Genomic DNA, 20,872 nt, shown 5'->3' with positions numbered 1-20,872 from the left:
ACATATAAAGTACTCAATAGCTATTAGTTGTTGTTACAGAAAAGGTTCTGTGCTAAGTGTTTTATTACATTAACTCATTTAACACTCTCAAATCCCATGAAGTAGATTCTGTTATAATCCCAGTTTTATAGAACACATGAATATGCATAACATAAATCCTGTGACAGAGATTCTGTTACATCCCAGTTTTACAGAATCCCCATTTTATGGATGAGGAAACTGAGACATTGAGCTTTTCCCAGGGTCATGGCAAATTGTTACTGGGCTGGCATTTAAACCCAGGCATTCTACCTTTAGAGCCTGCATTCTTAACCAAATCATGATACTGCTTGTGGCAGTGGTCAAGTAGTTCCTTATACATAATACTTATTATTTACTATCAAAGAACCTTTAGGTTTTTTCCTGGTCAAGATCTGAGGAAGAAGCAAACTTCATACCTTTACGGAACAAAATACAAAACCAACCCTGACAAGAACTCATGATAAACATGAAGCAAGAATACATCTACTAGTATGAAGGCAATTTTTGTTATTTTATTTTATTTACTTTTAAAATATTTTTTAGTTGTAGTTGGATACAATACCTTTATTTTAATAGGTGCTGAGGATCGAACCCAGGGCCTTGCACGTGCTAGGCGAGCACTCTACTGTTTAACCACCAGGGTTGCTCCCCAAATGCAGCTACTTTTAACTGTTACCTCTTTCTTCTAGAGAGTATTTCATAAATTAAAATTATATGCCTATGTTCCTATTCTTGATTTATTAAATTTAGACTCTACTCTTCCTCATATGATAGTATTTAGCTGTCTTAAACTACTCTCTCCCATCCTTTTATTGTAGTTATCTAATACTTTTAATGAAATCAACCATTGATTATGTGGACATTATGCACTATATTAAGTGGAACAAGAGCCACAGATTTACAAATACCGTTTTGTTTAAAAAGTTTTAGTATTTACAAAAGTAGAGACGATAATTTAATGCACCGCCATACTCCCATTGTTTAGCTTTAGTTGTTAGCATTGTTTCATTTTAACTTCCCCTCACTCCCCTACCCAAGTTTTATTTTTAAACCTTTCTCAGAAGTAATTTCATTTTATCTGTATTTTAGTAGGTGTTTCTAAAAGATTAGTATTTTTTCTTTTTCATTTTAAAGTTTGTTCTCAGGCTGGGGTTGTGGTTCAGCGGTAGAGCACTCGCCTAGCACGCGCGAGGCCCTGGGTTTGATCCTCAGCACCACATAAAAAGGAATAAAGGTATTGTGTCCAATTACAACTAAAAAATAAATATGAAAAAAAATGTTCTAATTAGTTATACATGACAGTAGAATGCATTTTGATGTAAAAGATTAGTTTTTAAAAAGGCAATGCCACAATACTATTAATATACCAAAGACATAATACTGGCTATTTCTTAATATTATCAATCATACAGTTAATATTCAAGTTTCTCTGATTGTTCCATAATTTTTTGTTGTTGTTGTTCATTTCTTTGTATCAGGATCTAAAGAAGGGCCACATGTTGCATTTGATTGATGTATCTTTTTTTTTTTGGTACTGGGTATTATTTTAGGAGCACTTGGCTACTGAGCCACATCCCCAGCTATTGCGTCACATGACTAAACTGGTCACTCCAGCTTAATTTGGGGAATAAATAAAGACACAGACATAGAAAGTACCTTTTCTTTAAGTTCAATGACCGCTCCTCAGCCACAGCTCCCACAAGGGCAGTGCAGGCAAGAAAGAGAGCTAGGAGCACATGCTGAACCCTTTTTTTGGGGAGAAGCCATTCAAATGAGGCAAGGGGTCAGGTTTCACAGGGTTGAGTCTAACTTCCTGATGTCTTGCTGTCAGCAGGTTAACTGACATCTAGGAAGCCCACGCCCATCTTATGTGCTGTGTGGGGATCAGAGGCAGAGGCAGAGGCAGAGCCAGCACCAGGGAAAAGATGCTTACTTTCCCTGCCCAGAGGGGCAACTTTGGTTCAGTCCACTTTGTGTGCTCAGTGGTCATAGTTGACATACACACAGCCTATGGCTGGTTTGCCACTTCTCCACATTCTCATCGATGAAAGCCAAGGGGTGCTTGGTTCCTATGTGGCATTTATTTATTTTAGCCCAACTTTGTATTTTATTTAGAGACAGGGTTTCACTGAGTTGCTTAACACCTCGCTTTTGCTGAGGCTGGCCTTGAACCCAGGATCCTCCTGTCTCAGCCTCCTGAGCTGTTGGGATTACAGGCGTGTGCCACCACTGTGCCCGGGGATAAATGTGTCTTTTAAGTCTGTTTTATTTATTTATTGCTTTTGTGATGCTGGGGAATTAAACCGAGGGCCTCATGCATACTAGGCAAAAAACCTGAATAAGCTGGGTGAGGTGGTGTACTCCTGTAATCCCAGCCGCTCTGAAGGCTGAGGCAGGAGGATCTTAAATTCGATGCCAGCCTCAGCAATTTAGCAAGACCCTAAGCAACTTAGCAAGACTATGTCTCAAAATAAATAAAAAGGGAAGGGGTGTGACTTAGTAGTTGACCACGTCTGCATTTAGTCCTCAGTACCATAAAAATTAAATGAACAAACAAAACTTGAACAATAGAGAAAAGGCAGGGAAAAGAGAAAAAATCAATTATACCAGATAAAAATGAATCCAATAAAGTAAAAAACATACACAGTAAAATGTTTTTAACTGGTTCTTAGAAGTTTAGAAGTATAAGCAACTTCCTGACAAATTTAGGTCAGAAAAATGATGGTAGAATACATGAATTAGAGATAAAAAGAGGATAAATGATAGATTTAGAGGAGACAAAAACAAATGAGAGTACAATTAGTTACATGCCTCAAATTTAAAATTCTAGATGAAATTAAATGATTCACCAAGAATAATCATAGAGCTAGATTTTAATAGACCAATTGCTAAAAAATATGGAAAATACTTTAAAGAATAAACCTTCTAAAACAGTGATGATTTTGTTTGAATTCTTGGAAAAATATTAAGAAACAGATTACACTTATGCCATTCTGCTCCAGTACAGAGAATGCTATCCATGTCATTTCCTGAGGCTAACCTAACCCAAATACCCAAAGCTAAAATTTAGTTTTATCCTAAGTGTTTTTGTTTCTATCATGGTAATTTTTCCAAAAAGTTCATGTAATAAAATCATTAAGTCAACTATTCATCTGATAGCTAAAGATAACAATTTTATTGATATGTTATTTCTCAAGTTATAAATAGGGTATGTCTTTTGTGTTAGAAGAGCAATGCATAATAATGAAATAGAGTTTGGCTCAGGAATGCAGCAATGTTTTAAAAATAATGATTGAATTTTTTTAAGGTACTAAGGATTGAACCCAAGATTTCACAGATGCTAGACAAGTGCTCTGCCACTGAGCTACAACCTAGCCCCCTTTTAATTTTAATTTTGAGATGGGGTTTCACTAAGTTGCCCTGGCAGGCTTCAAATGTGGAGTGCTCCTGCATTAGCTTCCCAAGTATCTAGGATTATAGGCTAATGCCAGTATACCTGGAAATAATTGCAAATTCTAATATAGCAATTATTATGCTCTCTGCATTGGTTTCTCGTTTTAATCTTTACAAAAGCCTGGAATGTCTTAAAATGTTCCCATATTAAAAATGAGGTTCAGGCTGGGGTTGTAGCTCAGTGGGAGAGCTCTTGCCTAGAATGTGTGAGGTGCTGGGTTAGATTCTCAGCACTACATAAAAATAAATAAGTAAGTAAAATAAAAGTCCATCAACAACTAAAAACAAAACAAAAAAGAGGCTCAGGCAGTTTTAAGCATTGCCTCACTAATAATTCATGATTCATTATATATTTATCATTGGAATAAATAAGAAAATATGTATGACACGCACTATGGATCACATTTAATAAAATGTCATGCTCATTTCTTACTTACCTTACCATGCACACATACCTCTTTAAAACTAACAATAGAGTGATAGATTCAGATTCTTAATATGAAGAAAATAGTTAATATCCTGTTTAGTAGTAGAATTGAGAGCTCATTGTCTTTTTGGTTTGGTGGTACTGGGGATGGAACCCAGGGCTTCATGCATGTTAGGCAAGCACTCTCTCACTGAGCCACATCCCTAGCCTTCATTGTTTCTTTTTGTTATTGTTTGTTTATAATTTGGAAGTCCTATCTGTGGCAATTAGAAAATAAAATGAGATCAGGTATGGATATTGGAAAAAAGGAGGAAAAATTTACATTGTAGAAGATATTCTGTACTTAGAACAAAAAAAGTTATATTTATGATTAGAAATCTGTAGAAACTATGCGAGGAAGAATGAAATTTTCCTTGGGAACTGACAAAGACTAGGATATATTGAGATAGTCAACATGTTCTGGATGGGAAGACTTAATACTATAAAAGTCCAAGTTTGTCTAAAATTAGCTTATAGGTTTTGCTGTAGTCATTGAATTTTGTTTTAGAATAATTGGTAGATGGAATTTAGCCAAGTAATTTTAATGTTTACTTGGAAGAACATACAGCTGAGAAAAAGTATATGTGTTTATGTGTTTTTATGTGTGCCTGAACATTCTGTTTATTTTTCCAACGTTAATTTTCCAAAATTATTTAAAAATTAATTTTCTAAAAGTATCTTAGCTATTCTCTACTGTACATATTCTATATGTTCATATTCTTTGTTTTTGGTGCTAGGGATCGAACCCTTGGCCTCATACATGCTGGGTAAGGGATCTTTGAGCTATATCTCCAACCCCTATATTTATGTAACTTAACTGTAGAGTTGTGACAAAATGGAATGATGTAGTACTTGTCCTATTTGATATTATCATGTGCTTTAAAACTGTAAATAATGCAAGGTAATAGACCAGAATCTTTGAGAAATGAAGAATCTGGCCAAGTTGTCGAGTACAAGGAAAATATGAACTCTTCGGGCTGGGGATGTGGCTCAAGCGGTAGCGCGCTCTCCTGGCATGCGTGTGGCCTGGGTTCAATCCTCAGCACCACATACAAACAAAGATGTTGTGTCCGCCGAAAACTAAAAAAAATGAATAAAAAATTCTCTCTTTCTCTCTCTCTAAAAAAAAAAAAAAAGAAAATATGAATTCTTCTAAAGGAGTTTGGACTTTAAGAGGGATGGCAAATCATTAAAAAGTTGTAAAAATAAGATACATTTTTAAAAAATGTTTATTTTTTTAGTTTTAGGTGGACACCATATTTTATTTTTATGTGGTGCTGAGGATTGAACCCACTGCCTCATTCATGCTAGGCGAGCACTCTATCACTGAGCCACAACCCCAGCCCCAAGATGAGATACATTTTTTTAAAAGACTCACTCTAGTAGTGGTATGAAATAATGATTTGGAAAGGGGCTGGGCTGTTGTCCAGGAAGTCATTTGGCTGTGGAGTTTTCAGGGGTCTCTTTGACAGAGAGATAGGTCCTAAATACATTAGGAGGGGTGGGATGGAGGCATAAATCATGCTAGGTTAAATAGTAGTAGACAGATATGGAAGCTGATTTGTGTATAGAATTGATAGATGTGAAGTTGAGGAAGGTGGTAAGAATGAATTCCAAAATTTTGGCTTGCATAAATACATGATCAGTAGTGTCATTCGTTAAGAAAGGGAATCCTTGGGAGAATAAATTTCATTTTGAGTGTGAGGGTTCAAGATACCTATGAAGCATTCAGGTAAAAAACATTCTAGAAAATTGAATATAAAGATCAAGTTTTCAAAAGGGTCAAAACTAGAAATCCATATGCAGAAGTCATTAGTGTGTAGATGACTACTACTAGTAGTAGTGTAGTATCAGTGTGTAGATGTATTGCTCAGAAGTAAAGAAAGATAAAGAGTGAAAATGTTCACTAAATTTAGCAAGAATTATTAGCGAGCTTGGTGAGAACAGTTGTAGTGTATATTGGTTTATTTAATGGATTTAGGAGTAAAGAAAGTTCTAAATAAAAGTTTAGAAGAAAATAATTGTTTCTGAATGGGAGGATTATGTACCTTTACCTGTTTTTTTTTCTTTTTGTGTGTGTGTGTGTGGTGCTGGGGATCAAACCCAGGGTCTTGTGCATGTAAAGCAAGCACTCTACCAACTGAGCTATATCCCCAGCCCTTGCCTGTTCTTTATACTTGGTGCTTTTTACATTTGCTACATTAAAAATAAAGTTTAAAAGCCTATAAAGATACAGCGACACACACCTGAGATCTCAGCTACTTGGGAAACTGAGGCAGGAAGATCTCAAGTTTGAGGCTAGCCAGAGCAACTTAAAAGAAAAAAGAAAGAAAAAGAAAGCCTGTATAGAAGCTATCTAACCTTATAATGTAATGTTGGTCAAGGGTAAATCACTTTTAGACTTCAGACAAGAATACTAAAAGACAAGGAATATTCTAATTAAACTGTCTTAGTAGACAAGACATTAGAGAGAGAGAGACACACACACACACACACACACAAATATTCCCTCAATTGGTTAAATATTTATTGAGCATCCTGTGTATCTATACTTTTGTTAGTTGCTGTTCCGTATGAAAGTAGTCTCTCTTCCCTAGCTTGTTTATGGCTTAGTTGGAGAGATTGTGTATGAGTGTGTGTGTGTGTGTGTGTGTATATATATATATATATATAAAACATCAAGATTTTATATATTATAGAACATATATCAAGATTATATATACATATGTATATATACATATTTATATACGTATATAAAATAATCTTGAGAGAGATTATATATACACGTATATATACATGTATACACACATATATATACGTGTGTGTGTATATATATACACACACACATATAATATCTCGACAGAGCAAGCGAGAGCGAGCGCATGTGCACGTGGGAGAGGGAGAGAAGTGATGGTTCCTTTCAGAATCGTGATAGGAATAGAGCTTTGCATTCAATATATTGTTAAATTGTTCTGTACAGATGTTTAAACAATGGAATGCCTATGTTTCAGGCCTCATGTGGTATAGGCAATAAATACAGAAGTACTTAATGAAGGGAGAGATCAATAGAAACTGTTATAAAGATAGGCTTATTGGGAGAGGCAAGATTTAGATTGCATCCCGAAGAGGAAGGATATCGTAGTTTGTTGAGTGGAAGAAGTTTGAGAAAGCAGAGAAAAAAGCATCGAGTCAGTTGTGAGCGTAGTGCTGTATGTGTAGTCAGTAAGAAGAGCAATATGATTCCAGAGAGAGGTTGTTTTGGGTATATATAGGAGGGAGGTATATATAGGAATGGAGGATAGGACCAGAGTATGGAGGGTATAGAAAGCCAAACAAGAAATTTGCTCATTCAGCTTTTTATAAGGACATTTCTGAGATTTTTCAAGAATGGAGACATGAGTGGGAAGTTTTTAAGCAAATAAACCAAAGAATGAAATATGTGGTTGGTAAGAAGTGATGAATTTTCTAGTAGAGAAGAAGAAAGAAGGGAGAAGTACTAATCCAAGAAAGTTTTAGAGTCATGGGAAGACCTCTGGAATTGGGCCTTGTCACTAAATCTGTGATTTCCATCAAGTACACCCCATTACCTCTGTGGACCTCAGTTTCTTCATGTAAAAATTAGAAAATTAGGATAGATGAACCACCTATGAGATTCCCCCAACTCTATAGTTCTATGACACTTTTCATGTAATTGTGATGAAATAATTGGCGAAACTTGATGACTCTATTGAGTATGAGATGATAGGAAGATAGAGAAGTAAAGGTGACTTCAAAATTTTGAGACTTAGAGAAGAATGATGCTCTTAGTAGAAATGGGGAAATATCAGAGGGGTAAGTTCAAAAGTTCTGAGCTGTCTTTAAAAATCAAGCAAGGGAAATAAAGCCTCTGGATATGGAATGTATTCCTGTTGATTTTATTTATACTTATCTAGGGATTATTTGATTCTGTCCATGTTCCTTTCATTTTTTCTTAGAGCCCAAATATAGAGCATAACTAGACAGATTCTTTTTTTTTTTTTAGTATTTAGTTAATATGTGTCTATTTACTGCCCCCCTCCTATTATTTATTTATCCCCCCATTTATCTATCTATCTGTTTACTTACTTTTGGGGACAAGATCTCACAAAATTGCCCAGGCTGGCTTTAAACTTGGCAATTCTCAGCCTCCAAAATTGCTGGGATGATAGGTGTATACCATGGCATCTGGTTTAGGTCCATTTTTAATCCAGGCTATTTAGTGATGTCTTTGATGCCCATTGGATGATATTTAATTTAATCTAAATGAGTTAAAATTCAGAAAGTTTCTTTCAGCAGTTTTAATAATTGTTTTTGGGGATTTGTGCTAAATGAAATAAGCCAGGTACAGAAAGAGAATTATCACATAATCTCATATGTGGAACTGGAAAAAGTTGAATTTACAAAAGGGAGAGAATAGATTGGTGGTTGCCAGGGGTTGAGAGTAGGGAGAATGGGGAGGTGTTAACCAAATGGTACAATTTCAGTTAGGATGAATAAATCCTAGAGCTCTATTTTATGCCATGTGATGATTGTAGGTAATAATATTTATTGCTAGGAGGGCACCTTTTATGTTCTTATTCCCCCCCTCCCCACCACATGCACATACACACACAGATAATTATGTGAGGAATGGATATGTTGAGTAGCTTGATTGTGGTAACCTTTCACAATGTATAAATATATCAAAATATGTTGTATATAGTAAATATATATAATTTTTATTTGTCAGTTATGCTTCATTAAAGCTGGATTAAAAGGGGGTAAAGTGTACATCAATAATGTTATATTTCTTTTTTCTTTCTTTCTTTTTTTTTTTTTTTTTTTTGTGCTGGAAATTGAACCCAGGGTATCTCACACATACTAACCATATACTCTACTACTAAGCTATACTCTCTTCCTCTAATGTTACAATTCTTCTAAAAGTATTTAGAGAATAAAATTATCAGTACTTTAAAAACAGCAGTAATCCCTCTTGGGTTGTTTGTTTTGGGGGAATAAAACTTGGTATTTAAATTCTTAGAATGTTTTTCTTCAAGTCTTAAATTTACCTTCCTCCTCCTCCTCCTCCTCCCCCCCCCCCCTGCACTTTACCATTCCCAGTTCTTTTTTTTTTATTTTGAGATCTTATCAAAATAATCAAAATATCTTATCTTTTGTTTTGAGAACTTATCAGCTAAGTTCCTGAGGGTCTCACTAATTTGCTGGGGTGGGCCTCAAATTTGTAATCCTTCTGCCTCAGTCTCTCAAGTGGCTGGTATTACAGGCATGCATCACTATGCTTGGTTTATATTTCTTGATTACATATCCTTTTAACTGTGACCATGCCTTTTCCACATATATGTAAGTCCTATTCTCTGAAATAACATCACTGCCTTCAGGGAATTATCTTATATCTTTAGTCCTTAGTGACTCAAACCTTGATAAACTTCATTAACAAAATGACTTTGTTTGATATGCAATTTAATTTTTTTTCTTTTTGACACCAGGGATTGGACCCAGGGCTACTTTATTACTGAGCTACATCCACAGCCCTTTTTACTTTTCATTTTGAGACAGGTCTTGCTAAGTTGCTGAGGGTCTTGCTAAATGGCTGAGACCAGTCTTGAACTTGTAATCCTCCTGTTTCAGCCTCCCAAGTCACTGGGATTACAGGAGTGTGCCACCAAACTTGGCAGGTGATTTAATTTTTAAAAATCAAGAAAATTACCTTCAGTGGATGACCACTTACAGATATTTATTGAAGTGGTTCAGCATACCTTATTGAATATATTTTATTCCTTTTTTATTGATAGAGCGCAAAGCATGCCTATCTTTAAGGAAGTAAAGGTACATCTTTTAGAAGATGCTGGCACAGAAGAGAATACTGTTACACAGGAGGCCAGAACTTCACCCAGTGCCATTGATTCTGCTACAACTGTAGCTGCAGCAACTGCTGCTGCCATTGCAACAGCAGCTCCACTGATAAAGGTATATTTTTCTCTCCAGGTATTATGAATATACTTTGTGAAATTTTATAAAAATAACTGTTAAGATGCTCTAAGTAGTTGTGTCCAGCTCTAGACTAAGAACATTCTGTTTGATCTCAAGTTGAAAAAATTTTACCATGTGTGGTTGTGTATTGCTTCTCAGAAGTTATGAAAATTACCCTTTCATTGCTCTGATGGTGCTAGTGAATCCAGGACTTTGTAGCACTGAAAGTCACAAATCCTAGGAAGCCTCTTAGTTCTGGGTAACTAGGATGATTGGTCATCCTTATTTGAGAACTAGAAGACAGCTTAGATTACATAGACCTAACCTGTTAGTTTGTAATGGGAAAGGAGAACCACGTCACAGGAGGAAAAAGATTTTAGAGCTAATAGGTGGGAGAGCCAAGATGAGAACTTAAGACTGCTAACCTAACTCAGTTTTACATTAGTGAAGTATAAAAAGTTGTTTTCTTGCTATTTCTGTCTCTTTAATTTCCACTTAAGTATTTCTTATTTCTGCATTATAAACTTCTATGAGGCAAAAAAAAAAAAAATTTAATGAGAGGAAACATAGATCCTAAGGATTGTGATCTCCTACCCTTTACTTTTTAATTTTTTTTCCTGCCTTTTACTTTTGTGACTCTAAAAATAAAGGCATCAAATCATCAGAGATACAGTGAGTAAAGGTTCTACTTTGACAATTTCTCAAATCAGTTGCTATAAATAACCTTCTTTGTAATTGACCATATTTTATTGTCTTTCTGTACTATAATATAAAAAATTATTTTGTGATTTTTATCCTTTTAGGTGCAGAGTGATTTGGAAGCAAAAGTTAATTCTGTTACAGAATTACTTAATAAGTTACAGGAGACCGATAAACACTTACAACGTGTTACAGAACAGCAAGCAAGCATTCAGAATAAAGAAGAGAAATTACATTGTCACGATCATGAGAAGCGAATGAATGTATTTATGGAGCAGCAAATTAAGCATCTTGAAAAATTACAACAGCAACAAATAGATATTCAGGTATCTATAAGAAAGCCAGTATACATTTCACGATTTTTTTTATCACTTGCATATCCAAGTTAATTTTCATTGCTAATTGTAGTATTTCATTAGATTGTAACAGTTTTAGTTTTTAAATCATGATTTGCTTGCCAGGTGGACCAGAGTATGTATGTTCTAGCTTAAAGTATTGCTTAGTTATTTTTTCCTCTTTTTGTGGTCTTTTTTTTCACACTTTTTTTTTTTTCTGGTAGTGGTGATTAAACCCAGGGGGTGCTTACCACTGAGCCATATCCTCAGCCCTTTTAATTCTTTTTATTTAGAGATAGGGTCTTGCTATGTTGCCCAGTGCTGCCTTGCTAAGTTGCTGAGGCTTACCTGGAATTTGTGATCCTCCTGTCTTAACCTTCCAAATCACTGGGATTATAGGCATGCACCACCACGCCTTACTGTTCACACCATTTTTAAAGCAGTGATTTGTTTATATAAGCAGTTCTTAGCTTGAGAATGTGCATCATAATCACTTGGAGAGCTTTATAAAAGTACACGTGCTTGAACCTCTCAGATTCTGAGAGAGCAAGTCTGAGGTGGTACCTGGCAATCTTGAAAACTCTGATTCTGATGTGCACTCTTGGATGAGAACAACCTTCTGTACATATTTGCTTCTGTATATAATTAATTTAAAAGAATGATAATTTTTTATTTTTTTATTTTTTATTTTTTAATTTTTTATTGTTGGCTGTTCAAAACATTACATAGTTCTTGATATATCATATTTCACACTTTGCTTCAAGTGGGTTATGAGCTCCCATTTTTACCCCATATACAGATTGCAGAATCACATCAGTTACACATCCATTGATTTACATATTGCCATACTAGTGTCTGTTGTGTTCTGCTGCCTTTCCTATCCTCTACTATCCCCCCTTCCCTCCCCTCCCCTCCCCTCTTCTCTCTCTGCCTCCTCTACTGACATTCATTTGTCCCCCTTGTATTATTTTTCCCTTTCCCCTCACTTCCTCTTGTATGTACTTTTGTATAACTCTGAGGGTCTCCTTCATTTCCATGCAATTTCCCTTCTCTCTCCCTTTCCCTCCCACCTCTCATCCCTGTTTAATGTTAATCTTCTTCTCATGCTCTTCGACCCTACTCTGTTATTAGTTACTCTCCTTCTGTCAAAGAAGACATTTGGCATTTGTTTTTTAGGGATTGCCTAGCTTCACTTAGCATAATCTGCTCTAATGCCATCCATTTCCCTGTAAATTCTAAGATTTTGTCATTTTTTAATGCAGAGTAATACTCCATTGTGTATAAATGCCACATTTTTTTTATCCATTCACCTATTGAAGGGCATCTAGGTTGGTTCCACAGTCTTGCTATTGTGAATTGTGCTGCTATGAACATCGATGTAGCAGTGTCCCTGTAGCATGCTCTTTTTAGGTCTTTAGGGAATAGACCGAGAAGGGGAATAGCTGGGTCAAATGGTGGCTCCATTCCCAGCTTTCCAAGAAATCTCCATACTGCTTTCCAAATTGGCTGCACCAATTTGCAGTCCCACCAGCAATGTACAAGTGTACCCTTTTCCCCACATCCTCGCCAGCACTTGTTGTTGTTTGACATCATAATGGCTGCCAATCTAACTGGAGTGAGATGGTATCTTAGGGTGGTTTTGATTTACATTTCTCTGACAGCTAGAGATGGTGAGCATTTTTTCATGTACTTGTTGATTGATTGTATGTCCTCCTCTGAGAAGTGTCTGTTCAGGTCCTTGGCCCATTTGTTGATTGGGTTGTTTGTTCTCTTATTGTCTAATTTTTTGAGTTCTTTGTATACTCTGGATATTAGGGCTCTATCTGAAGTGTGAGGAGTAAAGATTTGTTCCCAGGATGTAGGCTCCCTATTTACCTCTCTTATTGTTTCTTTAGCTGAGAAAAAACTTTTTAGTTTGAGTAAGTCCCATTTGTTGATTCTAGTTATTAACTTTTGTGCTATGGGTGTCCTATTGAGGAATTTGGAGCCCGATCCCACAGTCTGTAGATCGTAGCCAACTTTTTCTTCTATCAGACGGTGTGTCTCTGATTTGATATCAAGCTCCTTGATCCATTTTGAATTAACTTTTGTGCGAATGATAATTTTTTAAATTTAATTTAATTTTTTATTGTAATTTGTTATATATGACAGCAGAATGCATTACAGTTCCTATTACATATATAGAGCACAATTTTTCATATCTCTGGTTGTATACAAAGTATATTCACACCATTTGTGTCTTCATACATGTACTTAGGGTAATGATGTCCATCTCATTTCACTATCTTTCCTACCCCCATGTCCCCTCCCTTCCCCTCCCACCCCTTTGCCCTATCTAGAGTTCGTCTAATCCTCCCTTTCTCCCCCTCCCAACCCCACTATGAATCAGCCTCCTTATATCAGAGAAAATATTCGACATTTGGCTTTTGGGATTGGCTAACTTCACTTAGCATTATATTCTTCAACTCCATCCATTTACCTGCAAATGTCATGATTTTATTCTCTTTTATTGCTGAATAATATTCCATTGTGTATATATACTACAATTTCTTTACCCATTCATCTACTGATGGGCATCTAGGTTGGTTCCACAGTTTAGCTATTATGAATTGTGCTGTAATAAACACTGACGTGGCTGTGTCCCTTTAGTATGCTGTTTTTAAATCCTTTGAGTGTACATTGAGGAGTGGGACAGCTGGGTCAAAAGGTGGTTTCATTCCAAGTTTTCCAAGGAATCTCCATACTGCTTTCCATATTAGCTGCACCAATTTGCAGTCCCACCAGCAATGTATGAGTGTGCCTTTTTCCCCACATCCTCGCCAACACTTATTGTTGTTTGTATTCTTAATAGCTGCCATTCTGGTTGGAGTGAGATGAAATCTTAGAGAGTAGCTTTGATTTGCATTTCTCTAATAGCTAGAGATGTTGAACATTTTTTCATATATTTGTTGATTGATTTTATATCACCTTCTGAGAAGTGTATGTTCACTTCCTTGGCCTATTTATTGATTGGGTTATTTGTTTTTTTGGTATTAAATTTTTTGTGTTCTCTATAATATCCCAGAGATTAGTGCTGTATCTGTTATGCATACGGTAAAAATTTGCTCCCAAGCTGTAGGCTCTCTCTTCACCTCCCTGATTGTTTCTTTTGCTGAGAAGAAGCTTTTCAGTTTGAATCCATCCCACTTGTTGATTCTTGATTTTTATTTCTGATGCTATAGGAGTCTTGTTAAGGAAGTCAGGGCCTAATCTGACATGATAAAGATTTGGGCCTCCTTTGTCTTCTATTAGGCTCAGGGTCTCCAGTCTAATTTCTAGGTCCTTGATCCACTTTGAGTTGAGTTTTGTGCATGGTGAGAGATAGAGGTTTAATTTCATTTGCATATGTATTTCTAGTTTTCCCAGCACCATTTATTGAAGAGGCTATCTTTTCTCCAATTATGTTTTTGGTGCCTTTGTCTAATATAAGATAATTATAATTTTGTGGGTTAGTCTCAGTGTCCTCAATTCTGTGCCTTTGGTCTACCAGTCTCGTTTGGTGCCAAAACCATGCTGTTTTTGTTACTGTTGCTCTGTAGTACAGTTTAAGGTCTGGTATAATGATGCCACCTGCTTCACTGTTCTTGCTAAGGATTGCTTTAGTTATTCTGGGTCTTTTATTTTTCCAGATGAATTTCGTGACTGCTTTTCTATTTCTATGAGGAGTGTCATTGGGATTTTGATTGGAATTGCATTAAATCTGTATAGTGCTTTTGGCTGTGTGGTCATTTTGACAATATTAATTCTGCATATCCAGGAACTCAAGAAAGATCTTTCCATCTTCTGAGGTTTTCTTCAGTTTTTTTTCTTTAGCATTTGGTAGTTTTCATTGTAGAGGTCTTTCACCTCTTTTGTTATGTTGATTCCCAAGTATTTTATTTTATTGAGTCTATTGTAAATGGGGTAGTTTTCCTAGTTTCTCTTTCAGAGGATTTGTCACTGATATACAGAAATGCCTTTGATTTATGCGTATTGATTTTGTATCCTGCTACTTCCCTGAATTCATTTACTAGTTATAGAACTTTTCTGGTGGAATTTTTTAGGTCTTCTAGGTATAGAATCATATTGTCAGCAAATAGTGCTAATTTGAGTTCTTCTTTTTCCTATGTGTATCCCTTTAATTTCTTTCATCTGTCTAATTGCTCTGGCCAGTGTTTCAAGAACTATGTTAAATAGAAGTTGTAAAAGAGGAGCTGGGGTTGTGGCTCAGAGGTAGAGAGCTCACCTACCATGTGTGAGACTCTGGATTCAATCCTTAGCACCACATAAAAAACAAAAATAAAGACATTTTGTCCACATATAATTAAAAAATAAATATTAAAAAAAAGAAGTGGTGAAAGAGGGCATCCCTGTCTTGTTTCAGTGTTCAGAGGGAATGCTTTCAATTTTTCTCCATTTAGAATGATGTTGGCCTGGGGCTTAGCATAGATAGCTTTTATAATGTTGAATATGTTCCAGTTATCCCTAGTTTTTCTAGTGTTTTGAACATGAAGGGGAGCTGTATTTTGTTGAATGTTTTTTCTGCATCTATTGAGATGATCATATGGTTCTTATCTTTAAGTCTATTGATGTGATGAATTACATTGATTGATTTCCATATGTTGAACCAACCTTGCATCCCTGGGATGAACCCCCCTTGATTTTGGTGCACTATGTTTTTGTATTTGATTTGCCAAAATTTCATTGAGAATTTTTGCATCTATGTTCTTTAGAGATATTGGTTTGAAGTTTTTTTTTTTTTTTCTTTAATGTGTCTTTGCCTGGTTTTGGAATCAGCATGACATTGGCCTCATAAAATGAGTTTGGAAGTGCTCCTTCCTGAAATAAATTGAAGAGTGTTGGTATTCTTCTTTAAAGGTGTTGTAGAACTTGGCTGTGTATCCATCTGGTCCTGGGATTTTCTTGGTTAGTAGGATTCTGATGGTGTCTTTTATTTCATCACTGTTTAAATTGTGTGTGTATATCATCCTGATTCAATTTGGGCAAATCATGAGACTAGAAATTTGTCAGTGCCTTCGATATTTTCTATTTTATTGGAGTACAAGTTTTCAAAATAATTTATAAGTATCTTCTATATTTCTGTAGTGTCTGTTGTGATATTTCCTTTTTCATCACGTATATTAGTAATTTGAGTTTTCTCTCTCCTCTTCATTACATTTTATTTATTTTTTTAAAGAACCAACTTTTTTTTTGTCAATTTTTTCAGTTGTTTCTTTTGTTTCAATTTCATTGATTTCAGCTCTGATTTTAAGTATTTCCTATCTTCTACTGTTTTTGGTGTTGATTTGTTCTTTTTCTAGCGCTCTGAGGTGTAATGTTAGGTCATTTATTTGTTGACTTTTTCTTCTTTTAAGGAATGAACTCCATGCAATGAACTTTCCTCTTAGTACTAAATACCTTCATAGTGTCCCAGAGATTTCAATGTGTTGTTATCTGTGTTCTCATTCACCTCTAAGAATCTCTTAATCTCTTCCTTGATGTCTTTTGTAACCCATTGTTCATTCAGTAGCATATTATTTAGTCTTCAGGTTTTGGAGTAGCTTTTATTTTTTATCTTATCATTGATTTCTAATTTTATTTCATTATGATCTGATCAAATGCAGGGTAGTATCTCCACTTTTTTGCATTTGCTAAGAGTTGCTTTGTGGTATAATATATGGACATTTTAGAGAGGGATCCATGTGTTGCAGAGAAGAAAGTATATTCATTTATTGAAGGATGAAATATTCTGTATATGTCAGTTAAGTCTAAGTTATTGATTGTATTTTTGAGTTCTATAGTTTCTTTTTCAGCTTTTGTTTGGAAGATCTATTCAGTAGTGAAAGAGGTATGTTAAAGTTACCCAAAATTAATGTGGTCCATTTGACTCTCGAACCTGAGAAGAGTATGTTTGATGAACGTAGACGTACATTGTTTGGGGCCTACAAATTTGTTATTGTTATGTCTTGTTGATAAGTGGTTTCCTTAAGGAATATGAAATATGCTTTTTTATCCCTTTTGGTTAACTTTGGCTTGAAGTCTACTTTATTTGATATGAATATGGAAACCCCTGCTTGCTTTCGCATTCCATGTGTGAGTGGTATGATTTTTCCCAAACTTTTACCTTCAGTTTGTGGATATCTTTTCCTATGAGATGAGTCTCTCGGAGGTAGCATATTGTTGGGTCTTTTTTTTTTTTAATCCAATCTGTTATTCTATGTTTTTTGATTGGTGAGTTTTGGCCATTAACATTCAGGGTTATTATTAAAACATGATTTGTGTTTCCAGCCATTTTTGTTTATTTTTGAAAGAGGTGTGTTAAAGTTACCCAACTTGACTTGCTTTCTCCTTTGATTAGTTTTTCCTTTAGTGTAATAATACCTCCCTTTGCTCTGTGACTTGCAATGTCGGCTGACTTCAGAGCCTGTGTGAAGTTCCCAGGTGCAGGCAGGCTAGTGCACATAGGGGACTATGTCTGCTGCTGTAGAGTCCCAAGATGGGGGCAACCCGGGGAGCTCCACATTGTTAGATCAGGGTCCACACAGGGGTGGCAGCTGGAGTTCCTACCCTGCTGGGTGTCCTCTGTGGGGGCTTTGTCCATGATTTCTGCTTGAATGGGTGGCCAAAAGTTCTTTGCGGGTTCTCCTGTCGGCCACTGGTCTTACTCAGGTATCCAGTAGTCCTGCGTGGGTGAGTAGCTGGGAGACCTACTCAGATGCTGAGGCCTGGAGCCCTTGATGGGCAGGGTGCTTCCTGGGAGGGCGGGGAGTGGGAATATCATTGGCAGAGAAGCTGTATTCTCACTACTTGAATCCCACGTCATGGAGCTATGCAGAATGCTGCCTCCCTCTGCCCCGCCATCTTGGATCTCCTCAAGAATGACAATTTTTAATGTCTTTTGAATATGAGGTTCTGGCTTATTACAGAAAGAAGAATTATCTTCTCAAAGAGCTGAGTACACAGTTACTTATTTCGTTTGGAATTTCCAAGTCTTGGAATACTGTTCAACCCTCAAGCTTTATTTTTTTTTTTTTTTAAAGAGTGAATGCCATTGGGGCTGGGGTTATGGCTCAGTGGTAGAGTGCTTGCCTAGCATGTGTGAGGCACTGGGTTCCATCCCCAGCACCACATAAAAATAAATAAACAAAATAATGATATTAAAAAAAATGACACCATGTTTAAAAAAAGAGAGTGAATGCCATTGTATATTACTTTTTTTCCCTGGTTAATGCACAATTTTAGAACTCAAAAAAATTATATTAAGTTAGAACATTCAGAAGAAAGTACAAAAATAAGTTTATTAGATCTTAATATAGTTTCACAGAGTGAAGATTAAAGTGCTACAATTTTTAAAATTTAATTTTTTGTGATTACTATGACATATTAATTGTACAAATTAATGGGATTCACTATCATGTTTTCAGAGATCTTTTATTGATCAGGTCCATCCATCCTCCTTCTAACTGTCCCTTTCTCCACCCCAACATGTACTCCTCTCAGTCCTTAGTAATCCATCTTCTTTCAGGTAATTTTTTTTTTCCTAATTTCCACATATGAGAGAGAACATGTGGTATTTGTCTTTCTGTGTCCGGCTTATTTAGTGGCTTATTTAGCTATATCCCCAGTCCTCCCATTCAATCCATTTATTTGCAAATGATAGGATTTCATTTTTCTTTATGGTTAAATAATATTCCTTTGTGTGTATATGTATATACATATATATATATATATATATATATATTTGTATATACACACAAAGGAATATATGTATATATGTGTGTGTATATATATATATATATATATACACACACACACACACTGTGTTTTCTTCATCTATTCATCTGTTAAACAGGCATCTAGGCTGGTTCCATATGTTGACTGTTGTGAATAGTACTGCTAAAAACATGGGCATGCAGGAATTTCTTTTGAATGCTGACTTCATTTCTTTTGGATATATACCCAAGAATGGGATAGCTAGGGCATATGGTAATTTTCATTTTAGTTTTTTGAGGAAACTGTGTCCTGTTTTCTATAGTAGTTGTCCTAATTTCCATTTCTTCCAGTCCGTATATTAGCATTCCATTTTCTCCACATCCTTGCCAGCATTTAAAAAATTTTTGGTAATAGCCATTTTTGGTAATAGCCATTTTAAATGGCTAAGATGAAATTCCTTCCTTCCTTCCTTCTTTCCTTCCTTCCTTCCTTCCTTCCTTTCGTACTGGGGATGGAACCCAAGGCTTTGTGCATGCAAGGCAAGTACTCTACCAACTGAGCTATCTCCCCAGCCCTGATGGTATTGTAGTTTTGATTTCCACTTCCCTGATGAGTAATATAATTGAGAAATTTTTTTGATTTTTATTATTAGTTGTTCAAAACATTACATAGTTCTTGACATATCATATTTCATACATTTGATTCAAGTGGGTTATGAACTCCTATTTTTACCCCGTATACAGATTGCAGAATCACATCGGTTACACATCCACTTTTTTACATACTGCCATACTAGTGTCTGTTGTGTTCTGTTGCCTTTCCTATCCTCTACTATCCCCCCTCCCCTTCCCTCCCCTCCCATCTTCTCTCTCTACCCCATCTACTGTAATTCATTTCTCCCCCTTGTTTTTTTCCCTTTCCCCTCACTTCCTCTTATATGTAATTTTGTATAACAATGAGGGTCTCCTTCCATTTCCATGCAATTTCCCTTCTCCCTTTCCCTCCCACCTCTCGTCCCTGTTTAATGTTAATCTTCTTCTCATGCTCTTCCTCCCTGCTCTGTTCTTAATTGTTCTCCTTATATCAAAGAAGACATTTGGCATTTGTTTTTTAGGGATTGGCTAGCTTCACTTAGCATAATCTGCTCTAATGCCATCCATTTCCCTGCAAACTCCATGGTTTTGTCATTTTTTAGTGCAGAGTAATACTCCATTGTGTATAAATGCCACATTTTTTTATCCATTCATCTATTGAAGGGCATTTCATATATTTGTTAAACATTTTTCTTTTGAGAAGTGTCTATTCAGATCATTTGCCCATTTTAATTGGATTAATTATTTTTTTGTTAAATTTTTAAAATTCTTTATATATTCTTGATATTAGTCCTCTATCAGAGGAATAATTAGCAAATATTTTCTCTCATTCTGAAGGTTGTCTCTTCACTCCATTAATCATTTACTTTGCTATGCATTAGCTTTTTAGCTTGATGAACTTCTGTTTGTCAAGTTTTGCTGTTGTTCCTATTCTTTGAGAGACCTATCCAGAGAATCATTGCCTAAATATATATATATATATATATATATATATATATATATATATATATATATATATATATATATATATACATACATATAGTACTGGGTTAGAACTAGTGGCGCTTTACCACTGAGCTTTATCTGCTGTTTATGGATACCCAGTTTTCCCAGCATCATTTGTTAAAGAGGCTGTCCTTTCTCTAGTTATGCATTTGGTCCTTTTGTTGAGGATCAGTTGGCTCTGGATGCATAGGTTCTCAAGTTTGTTCCAATGTTTTTTTTTTTTTTTTTTTTTTAATGTCAATACCATATTGTTTTTATTACTGTGGTTCTGTAGTTTGTCTGGAAATCAGGTATTATTATGCCTCTAGCTTTGTTCTTTTTGTTTAAGGAAGCTTTGTTTATTTAGGTTTTTCTGTGCTTCATATGAATTTTAGGATTGTTTATTCTAGTTTTATGAAAAATGTGATTGATATTTAGATGGAGGTTGCACTGAATCTGTAGATCTCTTTGGGTCATAGGTAATTTTGGTTGTGGGCTTGTTGTACATAGCCTTTATTATGTTGAGGTATGATCCTTCTGTATCCAATTTGTTTAGAGCTTTTGCCATGAGTGGGTATTGAATTTTATCAAATATACTTTCT

General features: G+C 35.6%; 1 protein-coding gene across 13 annotated transcripts in view; it reads left to right on the top strand.

Moving 5' to 3' along the window:
* Positions 1-20,872, top strand: part of Kiaa0586 (KIAA0586 ortholog) — a 162,236-nt gene that overhangs the window by 30,228 nt on the left and 111,136 nt on the right. For all 13 annotated transcript variants that reach the window (XM_058584633.1, XM_058584627.1, XM_058584631.1 and 10 more), the window contains 2 exons: positions 9,751-9,925; positions 10,732-10,953. In XM_058584633.1, the coding sequence (XP_058440616.1) occupies positions 9,751-9,925; positions 10,732-10,953 (397 nt within the window). The remainder of the gene's footprint in view (positions 1-9,750; positions 9,926-10,731; positions 10,954-20,872) is intronic.

The sequence above is a fragment of the Marmota monax genome, unplaced genomic scaffold (genome assembly GCF_021218885.2).
Source record: "Marmota monax isolate L192 unplaced genomic scaffold, Marmota_monax_Labrador192_F-V1.1 WCK01_AAM20220418_F8-fsc00001, whole genome shotgun sequence".
NCBI lineage: Eukaryota > Metazoa > Chordata > Mammalia > Rodentia > Sciuridae > Marmota > Marmota monax.
This window is presented reverse-complemented; position numbering and strand designations above follow the sequence as displayed.